Source organism: Hyla sarda, chromosome 2, assembly GCF_029499605.1.
Source record: "Hyla sarda isolate aHylSar1 chromosome 2, aHylSar1.hap1, whole genome shotgun sequence".
Taxonomy (NCBI): Eukaryota; Metazoa; Chordata; class Amphibia; order Anura; family Hylidae; genus Hyla; species Hyla sarda.
The window spans coordinates 99,618,988-99,641,500 of NC_079190.1; the positions used below are offsets into that span (position 1 = coordinate 99,618,988).

Sequence of the window (22,513 nt, forward strand, 5' to 3'; positions counted from 1 at the left end):
CCAATTTCTCCCGATTCAGAAAACACCCCATATGGGGGTGAAAAGTGCTCTGCTGGCGCACTACAGGTCCCAGAAGAGAAGGAGTCACATTTGGCTTTTTTGAAGCAAATTTTGCTCTGGGGGCATGCCTCATTTAGGAAGCCCCTATGGTGCCAGGACAGCAAGAAAAAAACACATGGCATACCATTTTGGAAACTAGACCCCTTGGGGAACGTAACAAGGGGTAAAGTGAACCTTAATACCCCACAGGGGTTTCACGACTTTTGCATATGTAAAAAAATATATATTTTTTTTACCTAAAATGCTTGGTTTCTCAAAAATTTTACATTTTTGCAAAGGGTTAAAGCAGAAAATGCCCCCCAAAATTTTAAGCCCAATTTCTCCCGATTCAGAAAACACCCCATATGGGGGTGAAAAGTGCTCTGCTGGCGCACTACAGGTCGAAAAAGAGAAGGAGTCACATTTGGCTTTTTGGAAGCAAATTTTGCTCTGGGGGCATGCCGCATTTAGGAAGCCCCTATGGTGCCAGGACAGCAAAAAAAAACACATGACATACCATTTTGGAAACTAGACCCCTTGGGGAACGTAACAAGGGGTAAAGTGAACCTTAATACCCCACAGGGGTTTCACGACTTTTGCATATGTAAAAAAATATATATATTTTTTACCTAAAATGCTTGGTTTCTCAAAAATTTTACATTTTTACAAAGGGTTAAAGCAGAAAATACCCCCCCAAAATTTGAAGCCCAATTTCTCCCGATTCAGAAAACACCCCATATGGGGGTGAAAAGTGCTCTGCTGGTGCACTACAGGTCTCAGAAGAGAAGGAGTCACATTTGGCTTTTTGGAAGCAAATTTTGCTCTGGGGGCATGCCGCATTTAGGAAGCCCCTATGGTGCCAGGACAGCAAAAAAAAAAACACATGGCATACCATTTTGGAAACTAGACCCCTCGGGGAACGTAACAAGGGGTAAAGTGAACCTTAATACCCCACAGGGGTTTCACGACTTTTGCATATGTAAAAAAAATATATATATTTTTTACCTAAAATGCTTGGTTTCTCAAAAATTTGACATTTTTACAAAGGGTTAAAGCAGAAAATGCCCCCCAAAATTTGAAGCCCAACTTCTCCCGATTCAGAAAACACCCCATATGGGGGTGAAAAGTGCTCTGCTGGCGCACTACAGGTCTCAGAAGAGAAGGAGTCACATTTTGGCTTTTTGGAAGTGCTCTGGGGGCATGCCGCATTTAGGAAGACCCTATGGTGCCAGGACAGCAAAAAAAAAAACACATGGCATACCATTTTGGAAACTAGACCCCTTGGGGAACGTAACAAGGGGTAAAGTGAACCTTAATACCCCACAGGTGTTTCACGACTTTTGCATATGTAAAAAATAAAATAAAAAAATCACTAAAATGCTTGTTTTTCCCCAAATTTTTCATTTTTACAAGGGGTTATAGCTGAAAAATTACCCCAAAATTTGTAGCCCCATTTCCCTTGAGCAAGGAAATAACCCATAAAAGCACGTAAAATGCTTTGCTGGTGAACTACAGGTCTCAGAAGGGAAGGAGCAAAATTTGGAGAGAGAATTTTTTGGGGGCATGTCGGATTTAGGAAGCCCCTATGGAGCCAGAACCCCGGGAACCTGCTGAGGTATTCATCTAGGGGTATAATGGAAAAATTTTTAAGTTTTGTTTAGGGGTTTAGCAAGATAGTGAAAATAAAACTATACCTGCCAAGGTATTCATCTAGGGGTATAATGGGAATTTTTAGTTTTATTAGGGGTTTGCCAATTAGATTTTTTAAAATAGTGTAGTGGAGAAAAAGGGGAAAATAAATTAATTGCTCACATGTCACTCCAAGGGTGCATTGGGTAGAGTTATCCAAAGTCATTCTAAAAATAATTAAAGGGGACAAAATTAGATATCATATGTTGTGTGATAGATTTTAAAACAGTCTTCAATGCACAGACCGGGTTTGTGGGGACATGTCTCACAGTGGTATATAGTGCATTTTCTAATGCCACGCTTGGAGCACACCCGACACCGCTTCTGTTGCCTACTCCCCGATTCTCTACGGGGAACTACCGCAGGAAAATGTTGCCCTGGAACTATTCTGTTCTCCGATCCTGTGGCTCTGCTTTCCTCCCCTTCCGGATCCCCAAACAGAAAGTCCTTAATAAAATTTTCCTGGAATTGCAGGTATGTGCATGTATTTCCTGCACGTTTGTACACCACAAATGAATTGTACATGGTAATTTGGAAGAGGTGCAGTGCCAATTTTTTATACCAGGTCTTAGTTTTGCGTAGGGCAGTGTACGGCTGCAAGGCCTGATCTGACAGATCCACCCCTCCCATGAACTTATTATAGTCCTGGATACACACCGGTTTAGGGGCACTCTCTGTGGTACCACGGACTTGGACAGGGGTGGATCTGTCTGGGTGTAAGGTGGTTAGTACAAGAACATCACGCTTGTCCTGGTACTTCACAAGCATCATGTTGTCCTTGCACACAGCCTTGCTTTCCCCCTTCTTCAACTTTTGCCGTACAAAAATTTTAGGCAGATCCCTTTGATTTCGCCTGATGGTACCACAGGCCACAGTCCCCTTGGCAAACAGGCATTGTAGTAATGGGACGCTAGTGTAAAAATTATCAAGGTAGATGTTATACCCTTGATCTAGCAGGGGGTGAACTAGATCCCATACAATTTTTCCCGTTGTTTTTAGTACGGGGGGACACTCTGGGGGCTCTATTTTAGAGTCTTTCCCCTCATAGACTCTGAATTTGTGCGTATAGCCGGTTGCGCTCTCGCACAACTTATAAAGTTTTACCCCATACCTGGCCCGTTTGTTAGGCAGGTATTGCCTAAAGTGCAACCTTCCTTTGAAGTGCACAAGAGATTCGTCCACTGCAATCTCTTTTTCTGGGGTGTAAACTTCAGAAAATTTTTGATGTAAATAATTAACAAGGGGCCGAATTTTATATATGCGATCAAAATTTGGATCACTGGGAGGTGGACAATTTTCATTATTAGCATAATGTAGAAATTTGAGGAGGGCTTCAAACCGATTCCTTGGCATGACCGACCGGTACAGTGGAGTATGGTAAAGCATATCATTACTCCAATAGGAGCGAATTGTGGGCTTTTTAACTATGCCCATGTTAAACAAAAGGGAAAAAAAAATTTGAGCTCTAGTGCATTGGTTGGCGTCCATTGATAAGGCCTAGCATGATATGCCTGTGGATTGGCCGCAATGAATTGCTCAGCATACCGGTTGGTTTCCTCCACTATCAAATTAATCAGCTCTTTTGAAAAGAAGAGCTGAAAAAAATCAGCTTCTTTCAACCCCACGGTGTCAACACGAATGCCTGCAGTGGCCACAAACTCAGGCAAATTGGGTATAAAGTTTGAAGCTGGAGCACACTCAGAGATGGCACTAGGACCTGGCTCAATATTGGTACTAGGACTGGTACTAGGACCTGGCCTAGGGCGGTGGCGGGGAGGTTCCTCGTCAGAATCAGTGGAAGAGGAAGAAGAAGAGGGCAAATATAACAACTCTTCACCACTATCTGAACCAGAGGAAGATGCCAAGAAGGCATATGCCTCCTCAGTGCTGTACATGCGACGCCTTGACATATTGGATGACACTATAAGTGGCGAAGTGTCTCTGATGTACAACACTAGAACAATATTTTTTTTGTATTTTTATATTTTTTTTAAACTTTTTAACTTTTTTTATAACAACGGAAAAACTGAAACAAAAAGCGCCACTAGAACTAAAAAAAAACAGCGGCGAACTGTCACTGCTGTCACTAATCAGTGACGCACCAGGAAAAAACGTAACAGGGTAGTATGGAGGTGTGCAAGGTGGTGATGGGATGAAAGGGTGACAGTCACTTCAGGGGCACTGACAGTATTTTATATTATTCTTCACTGTCACTGTTATGGTCAGTGACAGACTTCAATTTCTTCACAGATTACAGCTGATGAATGAATGAATGAATGAACGAATTAATGAATCAGCAGCAGGATAAGGGGCACTGATGGGCACTGAAACTTTATTACTGTACTGTACTGTAGAATGTAACTATATTCAGTTACAGTTACAAGTTACAATCTTCACTGCAGCCTGTCAGATCACACAGGCTGCAGACTTCAGACAGGGAGGACAGCAATTGGAAGGGGCACTGCTGGGCACTACTGGAGACTGATGGGCACTGCTGGGCACTGATGGGCACTACTGGACACTGATGGGCACTAGACTGTCACTGTTATATTCAGTGACAGTCACTAGGATCTTCACTGCAGCCTGTCAGATCACACAGGCTGCAGACTTCAGACAGGGAGGACAGCAATTGGAAGTGGCACTGCTGGGCACTACTGGAGACTGATGGGCACTGCTGGGCACTGATGGGCACTACTGGACACTGATGGGCACTAGACTGTCACTGTTATATTCAGTGACAGTCACTAGGATCTTCACTGCAGCCTGTCAGATCGCACAGGCTGCAGACTTAGGAGGCAGCAGATGGGCACAGATGGGCACTGAGGGGCACTTCTGGGCACTACTGGGGCACAGATTTATACAAGACTGTCACTGTTATATACAGTGACAGTCACTAGGATCTTCACTGCAGCCTGTCAGATCGGACAGGCTGCAGACTTCAGACGGCGGCAGCAGCAGCAGGGTAAGGGGCACTACAGGGGGGGTTCTTTTACTTCCACTTAAATTTTTAGCTTTTAGAAAAGCTTTTTAACACTCTTCTGTCTTCTGTCCTAACACTAACACCGGCTCCGATCGCTGTTCAGAACGAACTGAAAGCTTCGGAGCCGGTGTTATTGTAACAAAGACGCTGATACACTGTGATTGGTCCACAGGGACCAATCACAGGGCTCTAATCCCAGGACCAATTACAGATGGTCCTGGGATGTCAAGCAGAACTTGTCTCCCGCCGCTGGGCACGGGATTTCTGCCTGTTAACCCTTGCGCTGCTGTGCAGCGCCGGGTTAACTGCATGTCATTTATAAACGCCGGGATGCGCGAACGCACTGCACAACCCGGCGTTTATATATGACATTCTGCGGGAAGGGGTTAAACTTCAAAGACAGCAAAAATAGGCTTTAATAGTTTTTTTCTGTGCATGAAAATTTGGGATTTCGTTAAACCAAAGAATCTGTCCTGTTATCCTATTATATACTTTTATGGAATTCTTCCTCCTTATTCCACTTACTACACATCCTGTATGGTATTTTGGCATGTTTCAGAGTCTAGAGTTAGTGCTCAGCACTTAAAGAGTAGCTCCCACCATCCTTTTTTTCTGTCCCTGCCTATTGCCCATCTATCCCTAACCCCCTCCCTGCCTTTAATTTTTTTTTTACTATATTAAAAAGGTGCTCACTACCAGACAGACTTCCCCAGCAGGTGCGACGTCACTGATGCCTGCTGGGCCCGACACTTCCGCCCTTAGTTCTCCCATTTATTGGCTGTCAGGGCATGCTGGGAGTTGTAGTGATGAAACAGCTGGAGGCACCCTGTGTTAAAAACAATATCTTTCCATGGCCGTGGCGCAACCCGAAACCCAAACGCCCCCCCACCACGAACACCGCTACCCGAACCCCGCCACGCAACCCGCTCTCCCCCATACCAAAGTGCAGGACAGTCCAGTGTGAGTTGGATACCGGCAGCAGTGACGGGATGCCGGGAGGCAGGGCCGACGTGCAAGGCCAGGGAGCAGGGGAGCCAATGCGCGCATCTGTTCTCAGCACTTGCTCCCGCCTGTCTGATTGACAGTCAGGGAGCGAGCGCAGCCTGACTGAATTAGGACCGGTTGCCCCTAGTGGCCGGTTTTCAAATTTAAATTAAAACATTTTAATAAGAAAAAAAAATTTAACTATATTAGAGATATGTTGTAGTACATAAGTACTACAACATATCAAAAAAAAAAAGTTGGTGACAGTGCCCATTTAAAAGTTGTCTTTAACCCCTTAAGGACGGCGGGCGTATGCATAGACCCCTGTTTTAAAGTCCTTAAGGACTGAGGGCATATGGATACACCCGTGGGAATTCCGGTCCCCACCGCTCGCTGGGCAGGGACCGGACCGGGGTGACTGCTGATATCTATCAGCAGGCACCCCGTGAAAACACCTGGGGGGTCCCGAGACCCCTCCCCATGTCGCCGCAAATTGTCAGTCAATTCAGACCAACGATTTGTGGCTTTTCCGAGTCAATCGGGTCACTTCCTGCTGTTGCTTAGCAACAACTCGCAGCATGCACAGCAAAAGGGCATGCTGGGAGTTGTAGTTTTGCAGCAGCTGAAGTTCCAAATACAACTCCCAGCATGCCCTTTGGTAGTCTGTGCATACTGGGGGTTTTAGTTTTGCAACAGCTGGAGGCACTTTTTTTCTATGAAAAAGTGTGCAGCCAGCTGTTGCATAACTACAACTCCCAGCATGCACAGACTACCAAAGGGCATGCTGGGAGTTGTAGCAGTGTGCCTCCAGCTGTTGCAAAACTAAAACTCCCAGCATGCCCTTCGACTGTCAATGCATGCTGATTGTTGGAGTTTTGCAACAGCTGGAGACAGATTGGTTGTGAAACTCAGTGTTTTGCAACCAGTGTGCCTCCAGCTGTTGCAAAAATACAACTCCAAGCATGAACTGAGAAACTGTACATACTGGGAGTTCTAGTTTTGCAACAGCTAGAGGCACACTGGTTGCGAAACACTGAGTTAAGTAACAAACTCTGTGTTTTGCAACCAATGTGCCTCCAGCTGTTGCATAACTACAACTCCCAGCATGTATGGTCTGTCAGTGCATGCTGGGAGTTGTAGTTTTGCAACAACTGGAGGTTTGTCCCCCCCCCCCCCCCATGTGAATGTACAGGGTACATACACACGGGCGGGTTTACAGCGAGTTCTGCTGATGCAGCAAATTTTCCGCCGCAGCTCAAACACCCAGCGAGAAACTCATTGTAAACCTCCGCCCGTGTGAATGTATCCTAAAAACACTACACTTACACATAATAAAGGGTAAAACACTACATACCCCTACACAGTCCCCCCCCCCCCCCTCCAATAAAGAAAAAAAAAACGTATTGTACAGCAGTGTTTCCAAAACGGAGTCTCCAGCTGTTGAAAAACAACAACTCCCAGCATTGCCGGACAGCCACTGACTGTCAAGGCCGGGAGTTTTGCAACAGCTGGAGACACCCTGTTTGGGAAACACTGCCGTAGGGTATTTTTGTGGCGGATTCAAATCCCCTATTTAGTCCTCAAATGCGCATGGCGCTCTCTCACTTCGGAGCCCTGTCGTATTTCAAGGAAACAGTTTAGGGCCACATATGGGGTATCTCCGTCCTAGGGAAAAATTGTGTTACAAATTTCGGGGGGCTTTTTCTCATTTTACCCCTTATGAAAAGGTAAAGTTGGGGTCTACACCAGCATGTTAGTGTAAAAAAATTTTTTTTTACACTAACATGCTGGTGTTGCCCCATACTTTTAATTTTCACAAGCGGTAAAAGGGAAAAAAAAGACCCCCATAATTTGTAACACAATTTCTCCTGAGTACAGAACTACCCCATATGGGGGCATTAAGTGCTCTGTGAGCGCACAACATGGCTCAGAAGTGAGAGTGTGCCATGTACATTTGAGGTCTAAATTGGTGATTTACACAGGGGTGGCTGATTTTACAGCGGTTCTGACATAAACGCAAAACAATAAATACCCAGATGTGACCCCATTTTGGAAACTACAGCCCTCACGGAATGTAACAAGGGGTATAGTGAGCCTTAACACCCCACAGGTGTTTGACAAATTTCGGTTAAAGTTGGATGTGAAAATGAAAAAAAAAATGTTTTTCACTAAAATGCTGGTGTTAACCTACATTTTTCATTTTCACAAGGGAGAATAGGAAAAAAAAGCCCCCAAAAATGTGTATCCCCATTTCTTCTGAGTAAGAACATACCCCATATGTGGATGAAAAGTGCTCTGCGGGCGAACTACAATGCTCAGAAGAGAAGGAGCGCCATTGGGCTTCTAGAGAGAGAGTGTCCGAAATTGAAGGCCATGTGTGATTAAAAAGCCCCCATAGTGCCAGAACAGTGGACCCCCCCCCACACATGTGACCCCATTTTGTAAACTACACCCCTCAAATAATGTAATAAGGGGTGCAGTGAGCATTTACACCTTACAGGTGTCTGACAGATTTTGGGAACAGTGGACCGTGAAAATGAAAAATTAAATTTTTCATTTGCACAGCCCGCTGTTCCAAAGTTCTGTCAAATGTCAGTGGGTGTAAATGTTCACTGCACCCCTTATTAAATTCTGTGAGGGGTGTAGTTTCCAAAATAGGGTCACATGTGGGGGGCTCCACTGTTCTGGCACCACTGGGGGCTTTGTAAACGCACATGGCCCCTGACTTCCATTCCAAACAAATTCTCTCGCCATAAGCTCAATGGCGCTCCTTCTCTTCTGAGCATTGTAGGTCGCCCACAGAACACTTTACATCCATATATGGGGTATTTCCATACTCAGAAGATATGGGGTTACAAATTTTGGGAGGCTTTTTCTCCAATTACTCCTTGTGAAAATGAAAAATTTGGGGTAAAACCAGCATTTTAGTGAAAAAAAATAAAATTTTTCATTTTCACGTCCAACTTTGGCGGAAATTTGTTAAGCACCTGTGGGGTGTTAAGACTCACTGGGTTTTATAAAACGGAGCCTCCAGCTGTTGAAAAACAACAACTCCCAGCATTGCCGGACAGCCACCGACTGTCAAGGCTGGGAGTTTTTCAACAGCTGGAGACACCCTGTCTGGGAAACACTGCCGTTGGGTATTTTTGTGGTGGATTCATATCCCCAATTTCCCCTTGTGAAAATGAAAAATTTGTGGTAAAACCAGCATTTTAGTGAAAAAAATCAAATTTTTCATTTTCACGTCCAACTTTGGCGGGAATTTGTCAAGCACCTGTGGGGTGTTAAGGCTCACTGTACCCCTTGTTACATTCCTTGAGGGTTGTAGTTTCCAAAATAGTATGCCATGTGTTTTGTTTTTTTTGCTGTTCTGGCACCATAGGGGCTTCCTAAATGCGACATGCCCCCCAAAAAACATTTCAGCTAAATTTGCTTTCCAAAAGCCAAATGTGACTTCTTCTCTTCTGAGCATTATAGTGCGCCCGCAGTGCACTTCACATCCACACATGGGGTATTTCCATACTCAGAAGAGATGGGGTTACAAATTTTGGGGGGCATTTTCTCCTATAACCCCTTGTAAAAATGTAAAACCAGCATTTTAGTGAAAAAAAAATTAAATTAATTTACACATCCAACTTTAACGAAAAGTCGTCAAACACCTATGGGGTGTTAAGGCTCACTGGACCCTTGTTACGTGCCTTGTGGGGTGTAGTTTCCGAAATGGTATGCCATGTGGGGTTTTCTGCTGTTCTGGCACCATAGGGGCTTCCTAAATGTGACATGCCCCCCAAAAACCATTTACACAAAATTTACTCTCCAAAATTCCATTGTCGTTCCTTCCCTTCTGAGCCCTCTACTGCGCCCGTCGAACTCTTGACATACACATATGAGGTTCCTTACTCAAGAGAAATTGGGTTACAAATTTTGGGGGATTTTTCTCCTTTCACCCCTTGCAAAATTTCAAAAACTGGGTTTATAAGAACATGCAAGTGTAAAAAATGAAGATTTTGAATTTTCTCCTTTACCTTGCTGCTATTCCTGTGAAACACCTAAAGGGTTAACACACTTTCTGAATGTCATTTTGAATACTTGGAGGGGTGCAGTTTTTATAATGGGGTAATTTATGGGGCATTTCTAATATGAAGACCCCCTCAAATCCACTTCGAAACTGAACTGGTCCCTTAAAAATTCAGATTTTGAAAATTTTGTGAAAAATTGGAAAATTGCTGCTGAACTTTGAAGCCCTCTGATGTCTTCCAAAAGTAAAAACATGTCAACTTTATGATGCCAACATAAAGTAGACATATTGTATTTTTGAATCAATATATCATTTATTTCGAATATTCGTTTTCTTTACAAGCAGAGTTTAAAAGTTAGAAAAATGCTGAATTTTCTAAATTTTCATGAAATTTGGGGATTTTTCACAAAGAAAGGATGCAAGTGACGAAGAAAATTTACTACTGTGTTAAAGTAGAATATGTCATGAAAAAACAATCTCGGAATCAAAACAATCGGTAAAAGCATCCCAGAGTTATTAATGCTTAAAGCGACAGTGGTTAGAATTGCAAAAAAGGGCTCAGTCCTTAAGGTGAAAAAGGGCTCAGTCCTTAAGGGGTTAATATATCAAGTCTTTTCTTTGACTTTGTGTCAATATAAAGTTCATCTTTGATTTATAAAAGCAGGGCACTCTAGCCAGATATAGAGACTAAATGTAGCAGTTAATGGGTAATATTATTGGCTATATATATGCAGTAAGTTGGAGACAGATGAGGTCAGCTGAGCAATCTGTCAATCCCCACTATATAACATAACTTTCTTCTAAAAGCATGCTATTGGATTTGAAATCATTTCGATATTGATGATATTGATATGCTGATTTTTTCGTATCAATTACTGTCTGGGTTTTCAATAAACTTTTTCCGCTGTTTACATTTAAATGTAGTTTAACCCCTTAAGGATCAGGCCCATTTTGGCCTTGAGGACCAGAGCATTTTTTGCACATCTGACCGCTGTCATTTTAAGCATTAATAACTCTGGGATGCTTTTACTTTTCATACTGTTTCTGAGATAGTTTTTTCATGACATATTCTACTTTATGTTAGTGGTAAAATTTTGTCGATACTTGTATCATTTCTTGGTGAAAAATTCCAAAATTTGATGAAAAAATTTAAAATTTAGCATTTTTCTAACTTTGAAGCTCTCTGCTTGTAAGGAAAATTGACATTCCAAATAAATTATATTTTGATTCAAAAATACAATATGTCTATGTTGGCATCATAAAGTTGACATGTTTTTACTTTTGGAAGACATCAGAGGGCTTCAAAGTTCAGCAGCAATTTTCCAATTTTTCACAAACTTTTCTAAATCGGAATTTTTCATGGACCGGTTCAGGTTTGCAGTGGATTTTAAGGGCTTTCTTATTAGAAATACCCCATAAATTACCCTGTTATAAAAACTGCACCCCTCCAAGTATTCAAAATGACATTCAGAAAGTGTGTTAACCCTTTAGGTGTTTCACAGGAATAGCAGCAAGGTAAAGGAGATAATTCAAAATCTTCATTTTTTACACTCACATGTTCTTGTAGACCCAGTTTTTCAATTTTTGAAAGGGGTAAAAGGAGAAAAATCCTCTCAAAATTTGTAACCCAATTTCTCTCGAGTAAGGAAATACCTCATATGTGTCAAGTTTTCGGGGGGCGCAGTAGAGGGCTCAGAAGGGAAGGAGCGACAATGGGATTTTAGAGAGTGAGTTTTTCTGAAATGGTTTTTGGAGGCATGTCACATTTAAGAAGCCTCCATGGTGCCAGGAAAGCAAAAAAAAAAAAAAAAAAAACACATGGCATATTATTTCGGAAAATACACCCCTCAAGGAACGTAACAAGGGGTACAGTGAGCCTTAACACCCCACAGTCGTGTTTGATGACTTTTCGTTAAAGTTGGATGTGTAAATGATTTTTTTTCACTAAAACACTGGTTTTCCCCCAAATTTTTCATTTTTACAAGAGGTAATAGGAGAAAATGCCCCCCAAAATTTGTAACCCCATCTCTTCTGAGTATGGAAATACCCCATGTGTGGACGTCAAGTGCACTGCGGGCGCACTACAATGCTCAGAAGAGAACGAGTCACATTTGGCTTCTGGAAAGCAAATTTTGCTGAAATGTTTTTTGTTTTTTTCTTGGGGGGGAGGGGGGGGGGGCATGTCACATTTAGGAAACCCCTATGGTGCCAGGACAGCAGAAAAAAAAACACCACATGGCATACTATTTTGGAAACTACACCCCTCAAGGAAAGTAACAAGGGGTACAGGGAGCCTTAATACCCCACAGGTGTTTGACGACTTTTCATTAAAGTTGGATGTGTAAATGTTTTTTTCTTTTTTTTTTTCCAAAAATGCTGGTTTTCTCCCAAATTTTACATTTTTACAAGAGGTAATAGGATAAAATGCCCCCCAAAATTTGTAACCCCATGGAAATACCAATACCCCATGTGTGGACATCAAGTGCGCTGCTGGTGCACTACAATGCTCAGAAGAGAAGGAGTCACATTTGGCTTTTGGAAAGCAAATTTTGCTGAAATGTTTTTTGGGGGGATTGTCCCATTTAGGAAGCCCCTATGGTGCCAGGACAGCAAGAAACTCCCCACATGGCATACTATTTTGGAAACTACACCCCTCAAGGAATGTATCAAGGGTTACAGTGAGCCTTAACATCCCACAGGTGTTTGACGACTTTTTGTTAAAGTTGGATGTATAAATGAATTTTCTTTCACTAAAATGCGGGTTTTCCCCCAAATTTTACCTTTTTACAAGGGGAAATAGGAGAAAATGCCCCCCAAAATTTGTTACCCCATCTCTGAGTAAGGAAATACCTTATGTGTGGACGTCAAGTGCACTGCAGGCGCACTACAATGCTCAGAAGAGGAGTCACATTTGCAAATTTTGCTGAAATGGGGGGACATGTCACATTTAGGAAGCCCCTATGGTGCCAGAGCAGCAAAAAAAAAAAAAAAAACACATGGCATACTATTCTGGGGTACAAGGGGTACAGTGAGTCTTAACACCTCACAGGTGTTTGATAAATGTTTATTAAATTGGGATGTGAAAAGGAAAAATTTGATTTTGTACAATAAAATGCTTGTCACGATGCCGGCTGGCAGGTAGTGGATCCTCTGTGCCAGAGAGGGATTGGCGTGGACCGTGCTAGTGGACCGGTTCTAAGCCACTACTGGTTTTCACCAGAGCCCGCCGCAAAGCGGGATGGTCTTGCTGCGGCGGTAGTGACCAGGTCGTATCCACTAGCAACGGCTCACCTCTCTGGCTGCTGAAGATAGGCGCGGTACAAGGGAGTAGGCAAAAGCAAGGTCGGACGTAGCAGAAGGTCGGGGCAGGCAGCAAGGATCGTAGTCAGGGGCAACGGCAGAAGGTCTGGAAACACAGGCAAGGAACACACAAGGAACGCTTTCACTGGCACTAAGGCAACAAGATCCGGCAAGGGAGTGCAGGGGAAGTGAGGTGATATAGGGAAGTGCACAGGTGAACACACTAATTGGAACCACTGCGCCAATCAGCGGCGCAGTGGCCCTTTAAATCGCAGAGACCCGGCGCGCGCGCGCCCTAGGGAGCGGGGCCGCGCGCGCCGGGACAGAACAGACGGAGAGCGAGTCAGGTAGGGGAGCCGGGGTGCGCATCGCGAGCGGGCGCTACCCGCATCGCGAATCGCATCCCGGCTGGCAGCGGAATTGCAGCGCCCCGGGTCAGAGGACGTGACCGGAGCGCTGCCGCGGGGAGAGAGAAGCGAGCGCTCCGGGGAGGAGCGGGGACCCGGAGCGCTCGGCGTAACAGTACCCCCCCCCTTGGGTCTCCCCCTCTTCTTAGAGCCTGAGAACCTGAGGAGCAGACTTTTGTCTAGGATGTTGTCCTCAGGTTCCCAGGATCTCTCTTCAGGACCACAACCCTCCCAGTCCACTAAAAAAAAATTTTTCCCTCTGACCTTTTTGGCAGCTAAAATTTCTTTGACCGAGAAGATGTCCGAGGAGCCGGAAACAGGAGTGGGAGGAACAGATTTGGGAGAAAAACGGTTGAGGATGAGTGGTTTGAGAAGAGAGACGTGAAAGGCATTAGGGATACGAAGAGAGGGAGGAAGAAGAAGTTTATAAGAGACAGGATTAATTTGACACAAAATTTTGAAAGGACCAAGATAGCGTGGTCCCAACTTGTAGCTAGGGACACGGAAGCGGACATATTTAGCGGAGAGCCATACCTTGTCTCCAGGGGAAAAAACGGGGGGAGCTCTTCTTTTCTTATCCGCGAACTTCTTCATGCGTGATGAAGCCTGTAAGAGAGAATTTTGGGTCTCTCTCCATATGATGGAAAGGTCACGAGAAATTTCATCCACAGCGGGCAGACCAGAGGGCAAGGGAGTAGGGAGGGGGGGAAGAGGGTGACGGCCGTACACCACGAAAAATGGGGATTTGGAGGAAGACTCAGAGACCCTGAAGTTATACGAGAATTCGGCCCATGGGAGGAGATCTGCCCAGTCATCCTGGCGGGAGGAAACAAAATGTCGCAAATAATCACCCAAGATCTGGTTAATCCTTTCTACTTGTCCATTGGACTGGGGATGATATGCAGAAGAAAAATTTAATTTAATCTTGAGTTGTTTACAGAGAGCCCTCCAGAATTTAGACACGAATTGGACGCCTCTATCCGAGACAATCTGCGTAGGCAACCCGTGAAGACGAAAAATGTGTACAAAAAATTGTTTAGCCAACTGAGGCGCTGAAGGAAGACCAGGAAGAGGGATGAAATGTGCCATTTTGGAGAATCGATCAACGACCACCCAAATAACAGTGTTGCCACGGGAAGGGGGTAAATCAGTAATAAAATCCATACCAATCAGAGACCAAGGCTGTTCGGGGACAGGCAGAGGATGAAGAAAACCAGCGGGCTTCTGGCGAGGAGTCTTATCCCGGGCACAGATAGTGCAGGCTCGCACAAAGTCCACAACATCCGTCTCCAGAGTCGGCCACCAATAGAAGCGGGAGATGAGTTGCACAGATTTCTTGATACCCGCATGACCTGCGAGATGGGAGGAGTGACCCCATTTGAGGATTCCGAGGCGTTGGCGAGGAGAAACAAAGGTCTTTCCTGGAGGAGTCTGCCTGATGGAGGCAGGAGAAGTGGAGATCAGGCAGTCAGGTGGAATGATGTGTTGCGGAGAGAGTTCAACTTCTGAGGCATCCGAGGAACGAGAGAGAGCATCGGCCCTAATGTTCTTATCGGCAGGACGAAAGTGAATCTCAAAATTAAATCGGGCAAAGAACAGAGACCACCGGGCCTGGCGAGGATTCAGCCGTTGGGCAGACTGGAGGTAGGAGAGGTTCTTGTGGTCGGTGTAGATAATAACAGGAGAACTTGATCCCTCCAGCAGATGCCTCCATTCCTCAAGTGCTAATTTAATGGCTAGAAGCTCTCGATCCCCGATGGAGTAGTTCCTCTCCGCTGGAGAGAAGGTCCTAGAGAAAAAACCACAAGTGACAGCATGCCCGGAAGAGTTTTTTTGTAGAAGAACAGCTCCAGCTCCCACTGAGGAGGCATCAACCTCCAATAGAAAGGGTTTGGAAGGGTCAGGTCTGGAGAGGACGGGAGCCGAAGAAAAGGCAGACTTGAGTCGTTTAAAGGCGTCTTCTGCTTGAGGAGGCCAGGACTTGGGATCAGCATTTTTTTTGGTTAAAGCCACGATAGGAGCCACAATGGTAGAAAAATGTGGAATAAATTGCCTGTAATAATTGGCGAACCCCAAAAAGCGTTGGATAGCACGGAGTCCGGAGGGGCGTGGCCAATCTAAGACGGCAGAGAGTTTGTCTGGATCCATCTGTAGTCCCTGGCCAGAGACCAAATATCCTAGAAAAGGAAGAGATTGGCATTCAAACAGACATTTCTCAATTTTGGCATAGAGTTGGTTGTCACGAAGTCTCTGAAGAACCATACGGACATGCTGGCGGTGTTCTTCTAGATTGGCAGAAAAAATTAGGATATCGTCCAGATATACAACAACACAGGAGTATAACAGATCACGAAAAATTTCATTGACAAAGTCTTGGAAGACGGCAGGGGCGTTGCACAGTCCAAAGGGCATGACCAGATACTCAAAGTGTCCATCTCTGGTGTTAAATGCCGTTTTCCACTCGTCCCCCTCTCTGATGCGGATGAGGTTATAGGCGCCTCTTAAGTCCAATTTAGTGAAGATGTGGGCACCTTGGAGGCGATCAAAGAGTTCAGAGATGAGGGGTAAGGGGTAGCGGTTCTTAACCGTGATTTTATTAAGACCGCGGTAGTCAATGCAAGGACGTAGGGAGCCATCTTTTTTGGACACAAAGAAAAATCCGGCTCCGGCAGGAGAGGAGGATTTACGGATAAAGCCCTTTTTTAGATTCTCCTGGACGTATTCGGACATGGCAAGAGTCTCTGGGGCAGAGAGAGGATAAATTCTGCCCCGGGGTGGAGTAGTGCCCGGGAGGAGGTCGATAGGGCAATCATAAGGCCTGTGAGGAGGTAGAGTCTCAGCTTGTTTTTTGCAGAAAACATCCGCGAAGTCCATATAGGCCTTAGGGAGACCGGTTACTGGAGGAACCACAGAGTTACGGCAAGGGTTACTGGGAACCGGTTTTAGACAGTTCTTGGAACAAGAGGACCCCCAACTCTTGATCTCCCCAGTGGACCAATCCAGGGTAGGGGAATGAAGTTGAAGCCAGGGAAGTCCAAGGAGAATTTCCGAGGTGCAATTGGGGAGGACCAAAAGTTCAATCCTCTCATGATGAGATCCGATGCTCATAAGAAGGGGCTCCGTGCGGAAACGTATGGTACAGTCCAATCTTTCATTATTTACACAATTGATGTAGAGGGGTCTGGCGAGACTGGTCACCGGGATGTTGAACTTGTTGACGAGAGAGGCCAAAATAAAATTTCCTGCAGATCCAGAGTCCAAGAAGGCCACTGTAGAGAAGGAGAAGGCAGAGGCAGACATCCGCACAGGCACAGTAAGACGTGGAGAAGCAGAGTAGACATCAAGGACTGTCTCACCTTTGTGCGGAGTCAGCGTACGTCTTTCCAGGCGGGGAGGACGGATAGGACAATCTCTCAGGAAGTGTTCGGTACTAGCACAGTACAGGCAGAGGTTCTCCATACGGCGTCGTGTCCTCTCTTGAGGTGTCAGGCGAGACCGGTCGACCTGCATAGCCTCCACGGCGGGAGGCACAGGAACAGATTGCAGGGGACCAGAGGAGAGAGGAGCCGAGGAGAAGAAACGCCTCGTGCGAACAGAGTCCATATCTTGGCGGAGTTCCTGACGCCTTTCGGAAAAACGCATGTCAATGCGAGTGGCTAGGTGAATAAGTTCATGTAGATTAGCAGGAATTTCTCGTGCGGCCAGAACATCTTTAATGTTGCTGGATAGGCCTTTTTTGAAGGTCGCGCAGAGGGCCTCATTATTCCAGGACAATTCTGAAGCAAGAGTACGGAATTGTACGGCATACTCGCCAACGGAAGAATTACCCTGGACCAGGTTCAACAGGGCAGTCTCAGCAGAAGAGGCTCGGGCAGGTTCCTCAAAGACACTTCGGATTTCCGAGAAGAAGGAGTGTACAGAGGCAGTGACGGGGTCATTGCGGTCCCAGAGCGGTGTGGCCCATGACAGGGCTTTTCCGGACAGAAGGCTGACTACGAAAGCCACCTTAGACCTTTCAGTGGGAAACAGGTCCGACATCATCTCCAGATGCAGGGAACATTGGGAAAGAAAGCCACGGCAAAACTTAGAGTCCCCATCAAATTTATCCGGCAAGGATAAGCGTATCCCAGGAGCGGCCACTCGCTGCGGAGGAGGTGCAGGAGCTGGCGGAGGAGATGACTGCTGAAGCTGTGGTAGTAACTGTTGTAGCATAACGGTCAGTTGAGACAGCTGTTGGCCTTGTTGCGCTATCTGTTGTGACTGCTGGGCGACCACCGTGGTGAGGTCAGCGACAACTGGCAGAGGAACTTCAGCGGGATCCATGGCCGGATCTACTGTCACGATGCCGGCTGGCAGGTAGTGGATCCTCTGTGCCAGAGAGGGATTGGCGTGGACCGTGCTAGTGGACCGGTTCTAAGCCACTACTGGTTTTCACCAGAGCCCGCCGCAAAGCGGGATGGTCTTGCTGCGGCGGTAGTGACCAGGTCGTATCCACTAGCAACGGCTCACCTCTCTGGCTGCTGAAGATAGGCGCGGTACAAGGGAGTAGGCAAAAGCAAGGTCGGACGTAGCAGAAGGTCGGGGCAGGCAGCAAGGATCGTAGTCAGGGGCAACGGCAGAAGGTCTGGAAACACAGGCAAGGAACACACAAGGAACGCTTTCACTGGCACTAAGGCAACAAGATCCGGCAAGGGAGTGCAGGGGAAGTGAGGTGATATAGGGAAGTGCACAGGTGAACACACTAATTGGAACCACTGCGCCAATCAGCGGCGCAGTGGCCCTTTAAATCGCAGAGACCCGGCGCGCGCGCGCCCTAGGGAGCGGGGCCGCGCGCGCCGGGACAGAACAGACGGAGAGCGAGTCAGGTAGGGGAGCCGGGGTGCGCATCGCGAGCGGGCGCTACCCGCATCGCGAATCGCATCCCGGCTGGCAGCGGAATCGCAGCGCCCCGGGTCAGAGGACGTGACCGGAGCGCTGCCGCGGGGAGAGAGAAGCGAGCGCTCCGGGGAGGAGCGGGGACCCGGAGCGCTCGGCGTAACAATGCTGGGGTTACCCCAAATTTTTCATTTTCACAAGTGGTATTAGGAGAAAATGTCACCGTAAATTTGTAAATACATTTCTTTGGAGTAAGGACATACCTCATACCTGGGCATAAATAGCTCTGCGGGTGCACACCGGTCTCGGAAAAGCAGGAGCGCAGTCAGGGGCCTCGAGCTTCTACATAGCTGCCTATGGAGCCAGAACAGCGGGACCCCCCCTCAAGGAGCATTACATAGGGTAAATTACTAACAAGGGGTACAGTGGGACATAAAATTATAAAACCGGTTATGTTCCCAGAATGATGACCCAGAACACAGCCAAAACTAAAAAATATGCCCACACCAAACCCTATGTCTGAATCATCATTCTGGGAATGTGATGTGTGTGGCCATCCCTAACCTTTTGCCTCAAATGCGCACCCCGCTCAGGTGGAGAGAGAGCGCTGCGCATTTAAGGCAACATAAAAAGTCCCCGATGACAGTGATTCAGTGACCCATGACCCATTTTTGGAAAAAATACCCCCAGAGGTCTTATCAGGTTGTTGTTTTTTTGATGAAAGAGTTTTTTGGGCAATTTTGTGGTTTTATGGGGTTAAAATTTGCAATGGACTGTGGACTTGGTACATTGGGGTCAAATTATGGAAAATTTTAATGAAGAGGGAAAATGTTGTACTCCATAAAAGTGTGATACTCCCTGAAGCAGTTTTTAATGCAGAGGCCCGGATGATTGGGGCAAGTGTCACATGGTGGTGTCCTTCCGAATCCCCCTCTTGTAACACACTGCATTTTTTCTGGGTTTGTCCCTTCTTTCCAGAGTGGGGGACCTCACCTGGAAAGTGTTGGCCTGGGACGATCCTGGTACCTATAACTTCAGTTCCTTGGAAACTCCGGCCTGCTCTTTCCTGGTCGCCAAAGATCATGGCCTTTAGGACTTCTTCTTGGAACTGAAGGTATGTCCCTGTGTTGCCAGCGTTCTGGTACAGTACAAAAGAGTTGTACATGGCAACCTGTACCAAGTAGACTGCAACTTTTTTGTACCATACCCATGTTTTCCGCATGGCCAGGAATGGCTTGAGGACTTGATCAGAGAGATGAACTCCCCCCCATATACCGATTTTAGTCCAGAATACAATCGAGCTTGAGGACCGGTGTTGTGGTACCTCGCACAGGGACAGGTGAGCTGCTGTTACCATGAATTGTGGTCAGTATAAGGACATCCCTCTTATCCTTATACCTGACCAGCAACAGGTTTTCATGGGTAAGGGAGCAAGACTCACCCTTGGGCATAGGTGTCTGCAGAAAATTTTGAGGGAGGCCTCTCTGGTTCTTCCGCACGGTCCCACAAGTGGACGGGGATCTGGCAGCAAGGGATGTGAACAGAGGGATGCTGGTATAAAAGTTGTCCACATACACGTGGTAACTAGAGATGAGCGAACTTGTGAAAAATTTGATTCGGCCGATTCGCCGAATGTTCCGAAAAAGTTTGTTTCGATCCAAATTTTTTTGCGGCAAATCTATATCAAAAAGGCTATTTCTAGCCTACACACAGCCTCAATAGGGGTATAGAACACTTTGCTGTGTTCTAAAATGCATATGGAGTGTGCTGGGGTAGTCAAATAATACTGTTATTCAGAATAACATATAGATTACTGGCATCGCTTTTAGAATTACTGCCGCACAGCAGCACAATGACAGAGCCTGGAGGTGGCATCAGTGTGAGGAGACCATATAGTGACTGAATGACACAGCGTGGAGGTGTTGTCAGCATGAGGACACCATATAGTGGCTGAATGACACAGCTTGGATGAGGCTGAAGCATGAGGACACCATATAGTGGCAGAATCCCTAAGATTAAAAGATGAATTTAGAAATTTAAACCGAAGATTCTGGATAGCGGGTGCTACCTATGATAAAATTTAAATTTCCCAGACCCAGGCCCAGTAGCGGCATCAGTAAACCATATATTGCCTGAATGACACAGACTGGAGTTGGCTGATGCATGAATACACACCAGGGCTTCACAATCCCTTAGAAAAAACACAACAATTTTCGAAATTTTAGAAAAAGATTTTGGATAGCGGGTGCTACCTATGAGAAAATTTGAAATTCCCAGACCCAGGCCCAGCAGCGGCATCAGTAAACCATATATTGCCTGAATAACACACCCTGGAGTTGGCTGATGAATGAGTACACACCAGGGCTTCACAATCCCCCCCCAAAAAACAACAATTTTCGAAATTTTAGAAAAAGATTTTGGATAGCGGGTGCTACCTATGAGAAAATTTGAAATTCCCAGACCCAGGCCCAGCAGCGGCATCAGTAAACCATATATTGCCTGAATAACACAGCCCGAGTTGGCTGATGAATGAATACACACCAGGGCTTCTGTTACGCCGAGTGCTCCGGGTCCCCGCTCCTCCCCGGAGCGTTCGCAGCGTTCTCCTGTTTGCAGCGCCCCGGTCAGACCCGCTGACCGGGAGCGCTGCGATAATGTCCCTAGCCGGGATGCGATTTGCGATGCGGGACGCGCCCGCTTGCGGTCCGCATCCCGACCCGCTTACCGGACTCGTTCCCCGTCTGTGCTGTCCCGGCGCGCGGCCCCACTCCCTAGGGCGCGCGCGCCGGCTCTCTGCGATTTAAAGGGCCAGTGCGCCACTGATTGGCGCATGGTTTTTATTAGTGTGTTCACCTGTGCACTTCCCTATATTACCTCACTTCCCCTTCACTTCCTTGCCGGATCTTGTTGCCATTGTGCCAGTGAAAGCGTTCCTTGTGTATCCCAAGCCAGTGTTCCAGACCTCTTGCCGTTGCCCCTGACTACGATCCTTGCTGCCTGCCCTGACCTTCTGCTACGTCCGACCTTGCTCTTGCCTAATCCCTTGTACTGCGCCTATCTCAGCAGTCAGAGAGGTTGAGCCGTTGCCGGTGGATACGACCTGGTTGCTACCACCGCTGCAAGACCATCCCGCTTTGCGGCGGGCTCTGGTGAAAACCAGTAGCAACTTAGAACCGGTCCGCCGGCACGGTCCACGCCAGTCCCTCTCTGACACAGAGGATCCACCTCCAGCCTGCCGAATCCTGACAGTAGATCCGGCCATGGATCCCGCTGAGGTCCCGCTGCCAGTTGTCGCTGACCTTACTACAGTGGTCGCCCAGCAGTCGCAACAGATAGCACAACAAGGCCATCAGCTGTCTCAACTGACTGTTATGATACAGCAGCTTCTACCACAGCTTCAGCAACCATCTCCTCCGCCAGCTCCTGCACCTCCTCCGCAGCGAGTGCCCGCATCCAGCCTCCGTTTATCATTGCCGGACAAGTTTGATGGGGACTCTAAACTTTGCCGTGGTTTTCTCTCGCAATGTTCCCTGCATTTGGAGATGATGTCGGACCAATTTCCAACTGAACGGTCAAAGGTGGCTTTCCTGGTTAGTCTCCTGTCTGGGAAGGCCCTGTCATGGGCCACACCGCTCTGGGACCGCAATGATCCTGTCACTGCCGCCGTACACTCTTTCTTCACGAAGATTCGAAGTGTCTTCGAGGAACCAGCCCGAGCCTCTTCTGCAGAGACTGCTCTGCTGAACCTGGTCCAGGGTAATTCTTCAGTAGGCGAGTACGCCATCCAATTCCGTACTCTCGCCTCCGAATTATCTTGGAATAACGAGGCCCTCTGCGCGACCTTCAAAAAAGGCCTATCCAGTAACATCAAAGATGTGCTGGCCGCACGAGAAATCCCTGCCAACCTGCATGAATTTATTCATTTGGCCACCCGCATTGACATGCGTTTTTCCGAAAGACGCCAGGAGCTCCACCAGGATATGGACTTTGTTTGCACTAGGCGGTTTCTCTCCCCGGCTCCTCTCTTCTCTGGTCCGCTGCAATCTGTTCCTGTGCCTTCCGCCGTGGAGGCTATGCAAGTAGACCGGTCTCGCCTGACACCACAAGAGAGGACACGCCGCCGCAATGAGAACCTATGCATGTACTGTGCCAGTACCGAACACTTCTTGAAGGATTGTCCTATCCGTTCTCCACGTCAGGAAAGACGCACTCCAATTCCGC

At 46.7% G+C, this 22,513-nt stretch overlaps 1 protein-coding gene across 1 annotated transcript; it reads right to left on the reverse strand.

The window, feature by feature from the left end:
• Window positions 1-1,920: 1,920 nt before the first annotated feature.
• Window positions 1,921-3,162, reverse strand: LOC130357388 (piggyBac transposable element-derived protein 4-like). The gene has a single exon (XM_056560081.1). The coding sequence runs from the start codon at window positions 3,160-3,162 to the stop codon at window positions 1,921-1,923; it is 1,242 nt and encodes a 413-aa protein (XP_056416056.1).
• Window positions 3,163-22,513: the final 19,351 nt, after the last annotated feature.

Coding starts and splice junctions, on each gene's coding strand:
- LOC130357388 (XM_056560081.1), bottom strand. CDS start 3,162: ATGGGCATAGTTAAAAAGCCCACAATTCGCTCCTATTGGAGTAATGAT.